The sequence below is a fragment of the Rhododendron vialii genome, chromosome 10a, assembly GCF_030253575.1.
Source record: "Rhododendron vialii isolate Sample 1 chromosome 10a, ASM3025357v1".
NCBI lineage: Eukaryota > Viridiplantae > Streptophyta > Magnoliopsida > Ericales > Ericaceae > Rhododendron > Rhododendron vialii.
In genome coordinates, this window is record NC_080566.1 from 19730261 (window position 1) to 19738784 (window position 8524).

The following is an 8524-nucleotide window of genomic DNA, read 5'->3' on the forward strand; positions in this document are numbered from 1 at the left end:
TGGTCTACGGTCAGCCCATATTACCTCCACGTCGTCTTGATTCCAAAAAATAAGACATTGGTGAAGGGTTGAGGGGACCGCTAGACAAGAATGAATCCAATCTCTCCCCAGTAGAACATTGAAGGAAGAGTGTGAATTGACAACAAAGAAAGGTGTTGTTAAGGTCTTGAACCCTATCGTTAAATTCATGATCAAAATACCTTGGCATGCTGTCTCATTTCCAATGAAGTCAGTCAAGGTGGCGTTGCATGAAACCAGATCTTGATCAGTCTTCCCGAACCTCTGCATCATGGCCTTAGGAATGAGATTGGCTGCTGAACCGTTGTCTACCAGGATACGGTTCACTAGCATCCCATCAAGGCAACCAGCAATGTACAAGGGCTTGATGTGTTTGTTCATTGTAGGACTCAGCCTCTCAAAGATCACGCTAGCCGCACGATCTCCATTCTTCTCTTCGGTCTCGTCCTTTAGCACGATCACTGAAGGCCCATTCAGTCCTACAGAGAAGGACTCATTTAAGATCTCTGCTGTTTGCCCCATCTCTACAACATCTCCCACCATGGCTGTTGGAGTGTTGTCCTTGGCTTCCAGATCTGCTGGTAAGAACACGACCATGTTGCATTGCATGTTATGACCCTATCTAGGCACAAATACCTTAGCCTGTGGATTCAACTTCAACTTGCCCCCCGAGTCCTGCTTTCTAGGTTCGAGGGCTGTCTTCTGGAGCAAAGTAACTTGTCTTGGTGGAGGCTGAATCTTAGCCTCCTTAAGAGTTCTTTCCAGGAGAGGTTGTTTCTTGGGTACCGTTGCCTGCTTTGGAGGTGATTTGGTAACGACCTCCTTGTACGTCCTTTTGAACGGGATTTGCTTCTGGGGTAAAGTCCTTGGAGGAGGCTCAACGATAGCCTCTTCCACAGTCCTTTCCAAGGGCTTGTGCACTCTTTTAGCCTTAGGTTTTTCGACCATAGGCTCTTCCACTGGGATCTCCATCTTCATCTTCCCCTTGGGATCATCTCCATTCATGAGGTCATCTTCATTCATGGGATCGTCAAGTAGGTCTGCTTCTTCCTCGGCCCTTCTTGCTGCCTACCTAAAACGTTGGCGGTGCCTCTTCTGAGATCTAGACAAAGGTGGAGGTTCAGAGGGAAACTTTGGATGTTCAACCCTATGCCACTCATTTGGAGGAGTGACTGGAGGTTTCACAGCCCTTGATTTATCCCTGAAAGGAGCAGATATCCTCAAGTTGACGAGCTCATCTTCAATTTCAACCAACCCTGGCTGAATTCGGTTGAACACAGATTCGCGTACAACCCTTCTCCCTTTAGACCTGCGTGGCTCCTTAGGACTTGGCTCAGCCCTTCCCACAATAATGCTTTTTAGGATTGGTTTGCTAGGACTGGTATGATGTCCACACTCTGTACATACCATGGAACAAGTTGGTTTCTCTGGTTTCTTCACTCCCAAAGGTCTAGACCACCAAGAGTTCAGTTTTTCAAACCTTCTAACCCGCTCAGTCCTGACATCGCTCTCATCATAGTAAGGATCCCAATACCTGCCTGGGCTGGACTTATAGACTGCTCTAGAAGGGGCTCCCAAACTTATCTTCTGCCTAGGAACAGTCCTAGGCATGTCCCTCATGTTGACGGAGACCATATTTGTACTTAGCCCTGAAGGAAAGGGATTGCCATCCACCCCCATGGGCTGCTTGTCTTTCTCAGGGAATTTGAACTCTCCCCGCTCAATTTTGTCCTTGATATCATTTCTAAATACTATGCAGTTATTCGTAGTATGACTCCAAGAATTGTGATACTTACAATACTCTTTGCCCTTCAGTTCTTCCGGAGTTGGAATCTTGTGACCAAAGGGCAGTTTGAGCAGCTTGTCGGCCAAGAGTTGATCAAAGATCGCTTCAGCCCTACCCACGTCGAATGTATAGGTCCTGGTTGACTTATTGAAAGAGCTCTGGGCTGACTGCTTTGTGGGCTCCATCTTGACAAAGGCCTTGCACACATATGGCTTTTTGTTGATGATTTCAGCCACTGCCACGTCTGGGTCTGCCTCTGCTTCCACTGCAGCAACCTCGTAATTAGGGTCGCGGTAATACGTCCCTTTGGATGCCGTCTTCCTGTCCCGCTCTTCTGCCAAGAACTTTTCATAATAAGAAGCTTTAAAAGATAATTCGAACAGGTCTCTGAACTCTGTTCCATAAAACTTCTTCTTCATTTCAAAGCCCAGGCCGTTTAATGCTATATGCACGTATTCGACCTCAGGAAGGACTATCTTGCATTTGAATCGAGCAGTTTTGAAACGTAAGAGGTAGGACTCCACAGACTCTAGATGGGTTTGACGATAGCATGACAGGTCTGCCAACGTTACTTCTGGTTCTACCCTGTAGAACTGCTGGTGGAACATCTCCTCCAACTGTGCCCAGGTCTGCACCGAGTTAGGTGGCAAGTTGATGTACCAAGTGAAGGCTGTCCCAGTAAGGGAATTGGGAAAAAGCCTCAACTTCAGTGCATCAATGGTTCCAGCCTCTCCACATTGAACTTGAAACCTAGCAATGTGCTCCACCGTTGACTGCATGCTCTCACCATTGAAGGTCTGGAATTCTAGGACTCTATAACCCTTTGGGAAGGTGTATTGTCCACCTCCTCGGTATGAGGCTTCCTATACATTGGCCTTCCCAAAGGTCTGAAACCAGGTCCTAACTGCTCCTGGAGCAGGTTCAAGACTTGATCCCTTCCCATGACTGGGTGTGGCTCAGGAGGCGGCTGTGGGTGCGCCTCTTGTGCCTGTTGGTTCTGGGCTGGACTTGCCCCCCGAGTATCAGAGCTTTGAGGAGTATGTGCTCCTTTGTCCTTTCCAGAGCCCTGGCCTCCTTGCAAAGGCCTTCTGTCTGTCTTGTCAGACTTGTCAAGCTTGTTCTGGTCCTCGACCAAAGTAAACCTTTGATCGTGATTCGGAGGCGTCGAAGCTCCTCCAATCACGACTCCCTTCTCTTTTTGCCCCCCGAGTGCAGGGCTATTAGACGAAATGGCATGATAAAATGTCTGAAGAGGGGGAGGAACCCCCAATAAGCCAGCTTGGTCTTGACCGTTGCCAAAGACACCAAACTGTGGAAAGCTCTGATGCTGAAGAGCGAGCGGTAGCCTCTCAGTAAGCGTAGCAACCATTTTGTTGACTGCTATGGTCAAAGGTTCCATGGACTGAGTGAACGATTGCGAGATTGACTACCTAACGTTGTTCGAGATCTCACGTCCTGCCATGAACATATAATTTTTGACGCTGTCGGTAGCGTCGCTAAGATCTTGGGCGCTGATCTGAGGACCAGCTTCCTCGAGTAATGGCACGTCGACTGCCACTCCCTCAGGACTCTGTGGTGGATCCAGGATGGGTGGATCCGGTTGTCGCTGCAGCTTCCTGACCATGATAAAACCCTTAGACGATTAGGGTCCCACCGAGCGTGCCAAAAGATGTTTCCCACTTTTCCGCCAGGTAGGCTTGAGCGGAAAATCCAATGGCGTATGGAGTGTGAGTGCGGGCGTGCCAGGACTTGTCGTCGTCCAACGCATGGAAGGCGTGAGTGCGCCTCGATCTGACTTCGTATGTAATGCGACTGCGTGTGACCCAAAGGGTGAGGCCACAAAGAGGTTCGTGGTTTTACCACAACGATAGTGGACTTATAATTTCCCAACCGTGTGAGAAAAAGTAGAGAACATCGTAGAATAACTTTATTATATCGTAATAATAAAGTTGGGGATACAAGAGAGATAGGAATAACTTTGTTACGTCGTAATAACAAAGTTGGGGTATAAGAGAGATAGAAATAGATGAGAAATGAGATAGTTGCTTCACTGGGAAGACTTTGGTTTTTTAAGCGCTGGGCTTGATTGGTGTGTGAACCCTTTTTCCTTCTTGTCTTCTAGTATTTATAGGCCAAGGGTCTTCGATTTTCTGCATGTAAAGGGCTTGTTGTCCTCTTCTCATGGCGCCATGTGTCTTTTGCAACTTCCCCTTCACGAGATCATGGGGTAATAGGTAGTTATTGGAGGTTACAGAAGATCATGGGCAAATAGTGCACTGGTCCAGATCTGGGCCGAGTATCTCGCCTTCGCCACGAGCTGACATGTGTCCCGAGTAGCTTTCAGATCTTGCCAAATGTCCCAAGTAACTACCCATTAACATATTTAGTGAGATCATAGGTAGTTATTTGAGGTAAATAACAATTACCCATGAGTTAATTCCAGATCATGGGCGGTTGAACAGTTAGTGGGCCATTTCCATTTCCTATTTCCATGGACGTCAGAGAATAATGGACCTATTTCTTCTCCTTCTTTTGTGGATGGCAAAGAACCCCAAGCCATTTGACTCGGTCAAATGGCTGTCACTATGCAACAACTTCTTTCTTTCTTTCCACTTTTCATGGGCCACTTGGGTAATGGGCCATTTAATTAAATTAAATGGCCTATTAACATATTTAGCCCATATCAACACTTGGGCCAGCAGAATTCTTTTACAAATTGGCCCAAAACCTCCAAACTCGAGCCCGAACCAAATTAAAATTAATTGGGTCCAGTCAATATGGGTTTGGCCCATCAATTTTAACCCAATTCATTTCTATTCTTTGGCCCAATTTAATTAAAAGATAATTAAATAGCCTTCCAACGCTTGCCCAGGACTGGGTGCCAAAAACGGATGTAAACAGCGGCACCACCGTGATGCGCGTCGTCGATCTCAACCATGTTCGATTCAGGAACGCTGAACGGAGCAGAAAGGGGGAAGTGGATGCTGAAAGGGGTGGTTAGGTCTCCAGCGGAGTCGCCAATTGTAAGGGTTCGATTTGACGGGACCTTGGCCTGGGTTAGGGTTCTCCTTCCGCTGGTTCGTTCTCCTACTTCTGGACCTGCAACAAGTCACTAGAGCTGGAGTAGCCCAGTGACCCTCCAACGATCAAGTCAGACCTCAGGGGAGAATATAGATCTAGGGTTAGGGAAGAATGACATGCCTTTCCAAGATGAGTATCCCTTTTCTTTTATAGACCTAGGTTTACTTGCCCTCCAAGCTAACGCGTGGAAGATATGCTCGGGTAACCGCCTCGGGTGACGTCATATGTGACGACAGGAGCGAAGCGGTTACGGAGCACATGATCAGATCTGACCATAATGATTGCTTTTGCCTACGTATCTTCTTTTGATCCCTTCTGGCATAACAAACTTTCCTTGCGCGAGCTCTGTGCCAACGTCTAGACCTCGGTTCCCGGCGTCTGGCACGGTCACCGGGCTCGTGACCGAAGCCACCACAATCTCCATAGAGGGTAAGTAGGGAAAGTGGATGTAAAAGTTAATGTAAGATATGTAATGATGATGTCTCCTTAATAAGTTAGAGTTACAAAGCAGAACACTTAAAAATAGACGATGGAAATAATTTTTTTCCTGTCAAGGGAAGATATAGGACACTTAAAAGGGCATTGCCGTAGTTATAACACGCAATACAGAACAAGAAAGTAATTTGGCAGGCAATAACAATCATGCTCAAGACCAGCAAATGAACTTCCAACGTCCAGTTCAGAGAAAAAGAAAAAAGAAAGCTTCGAACATCACAACCTTTCAGTAACAAAGAACACGTGGCATAAACGTATTCGGCAGCCTCTCGGCGTAGTACCATCATCACCTCAGATCCGAATAACGGCGCCATCACACTTCCCGTTGGCACACCCCTAAGAAAAAATTATTGGGCGACTTTAGGGCACTGCCTCATAATTTTTCAACCTCTCTAAACCCCAAACATTCTTGTGAGGATTAAGGATATACATATCCCCGCGAAATTATGTGATTTCGATTGGAGTCTGAAAATCATGTGTCGGTGCCTAAAACGCTGAATAACTACTCACCCTAAGGCCTCGGCTAATACTAGTTTAATGGCGACTTTTTGGCACTTTTTTTTTTGTTTTGTTTGTTATATTCTACTGATCGATGTTTGTTAAATTTAAGTATAATGTTCATATAACATCGTTTGACTACACGAGATAAATAAAAAGGTATAAAATTATTGATCAAAATTATAAAAAAAAATCCACTAAAGTTGATAAAAGGAGTCCCTCCAAAAAAAAAAAAACCTCCTCTCTCTCTTAGCACGATTTTTTTTTTTATCAATTTTCTCTCCACTTATTAATTTATATCATCTCTTTATCTATCTCTCAATTTATTATTCCAAAAGCGATTAAATTCTTTCCGCCGAGAGTGGAAAACACCACTTTACAACCACCGCCATTTTAGGTCCTACCTTGTGTTTATTCTTGACATGAACCATTAATCTTGTAGGCTCCACATAATAGCGTATCTACGCAAAAAATAAACTTGAACGGGCATTGATAGATGTATCAAAAATTGTATTTCATTTTATAAAATGGAGAGTTCATCTTTATAATTATTGACAGAATCATACCGTCCATTTTATAAACCTTATCAATGTTCGATCAAACTAATTTTTTTCATGGCAATACTATTCTACTACAGGTATTACAATACGAACGGTTTTCATTTTAACAATAAAAACTCGGTGCAGCCCACAGTGGGTGCTGCTGAAAAAGTGGAATTTTTTTTTACCGGCGGTGGATAGAATTTAGGACACGTTTGGCTTAAGGCTTATTTTTTGTCCTTATTTAATTTTTTGTAGATTATTGTTTCGTCATGACAAGAGAAATTTAAAAAATACTAGTAAAAAGTAACGATTGAAACCCAAATGTTTTTTAATAAAGAATAAAAAATTGGTTTATTGGCTTATGTTTGCCTTTATTACAAAAAATGAGTTTCGATCATAATTTTTTATTTGTTAGATTTCTCTCGCCATGACGAAGCAAATAATTCACAAAAAATTAACAAATGCGCAACAAAAATTGAATAAGGACAAAAAATAATCTATTTGGCTTATTTAGGAAAACAACCCTTTATTCTCACTTCAAAAACCTCCCTAAAAAATTTTACCAAAATATGCTTAGGCTCCGTTCCACAATGCCAAATAAGTACTTATTTTTTAAGAAGTCAATTTTAAGCTAAAAAATGATGGGTTTATTAAAATCTAAAAATATGCAATATAGATCTTGTTTGAAAATTCTCATTGAGATCTTTAATACGGTGCAAAAAAATTGAAAAATTATTTTTCATTTGCATTATTTTTGAGTTTGAAAATGTGAAATAAGTACTTATTTTTTAAGAAGGTGTTCTGGAACGGACTCTTAATATCTTTTTGTCATCTTATATACTCCATCTGTCCCAATTTGTTGTGATTATTTCCTTTTTAAAATCTAACAAAAAAATTTCTATATCTCACGATCTATAATATTTTATATCATTTCAAAAATATTATACATTAAAAGATGTAGATACTAATTTTTTGAGAAGTCAAAAAAAAGGACGCAGGCGAAATATTCTAGGACGGAGGGAGTAATTTATTTTTTCAACTTTTAGGCCCTGTTTGATAGCGGAGTTCGACCATGGGATTGGATAACTAAAGTGGAGGTCTCTCCAAAATTCTTGTTTGTTTTGGTTTTGATGGATGGGATTGCTAATCCTTTAGGACTATGAATCCCCTCTTTTCGCCGGATTAGCCATCCCAAGGGGGGGCGTTACTAATAATCCCATCCGGTGGGTTTGAAACAGGAAAGACAAAAATAACCTCATCTCCAACGCAAAAATGGCTCCCCCTACCATTTTTCACTCTTTCATTTAAAAAACCCTAAAAAATGGAAATCCAACCAAATCAACAATTTTGAACCTCAGTCACCGGATTGTGTAACAATCGAAGTCGTCGGAGCTCAATTAATCGGTGTGATAGATGTTTGAGATAGAGAACATGCAGAGTTCGTCGAATCAACTTCTTTCAATTTTCTTCTTCCTCTTTTTTTCTTCTGGTTGTCAATGGATCTTGCGAGAGAGAGAGAGAGAGAGAGAGAGAGTTGCTGTTGCTCGGTTGTGACCTCAGAAAAGAGAGCGATGAAAAGAGATCGATATTATCAAGGCTAAAACAAATTATCTGGTGCTTTTATTACCCAGTGGTTTTCTTATTCCAACAGCAAATTAGATGTAATCCAACCGCTCCTATTATTCCAACAGTAAAAAAATATATATATACTCCTGGTAAAACCATTCTATTATTCCAACGGTAAAAAAAATAGGTAAAACCATAAAAATTGTGGTTTGAAATAGAAGTGAACACAAAAATAAAAGGAAAATAATGAAAATGGCATTCTTATTGTAAGGGTAAAATTGGAAACAAGTAATTTAATCTTATCCTATTCTAGCCAAAACAAACATGTTATTAACAATCCTACAATCTAATCCTGCGCAAAACAAACATGAATAAATGATTCATCCCCTCGTTAATAATTCCACCTCACTACCAATCCCAATCCTAATTCCATCTCATTACGAATCCTTCCAAAACAAAATCTACTATCAAACACGCCCTTAGACTTTTAATGTATGTTTTGATATCTTAATTTGTCATCGAGCTTAAGTGCTTAACC

The 8524-nt window shown here is 42.2% G+C and overlaps 1 protein-coding gene across 1 annotated transcript; it reads right to left on the reverse strand.

The window, feature by feature from the left end:
- Window positions 1–636: 636 nt before the first annotated feature.
- On the reverse strand, window positions 637–1041 carry LOC131302992 (uncharacterized). Its single transcript, XM_058329785.1, has one exon. It carries the CDS (start codon window positions 1039–1041, stop codon window positions 637–639), a length of 405 nt encoding a protein of 134 aa, XP_058185768.1.
- Window positions 1042–8524: the final 7483 nt, after the last annotated feature.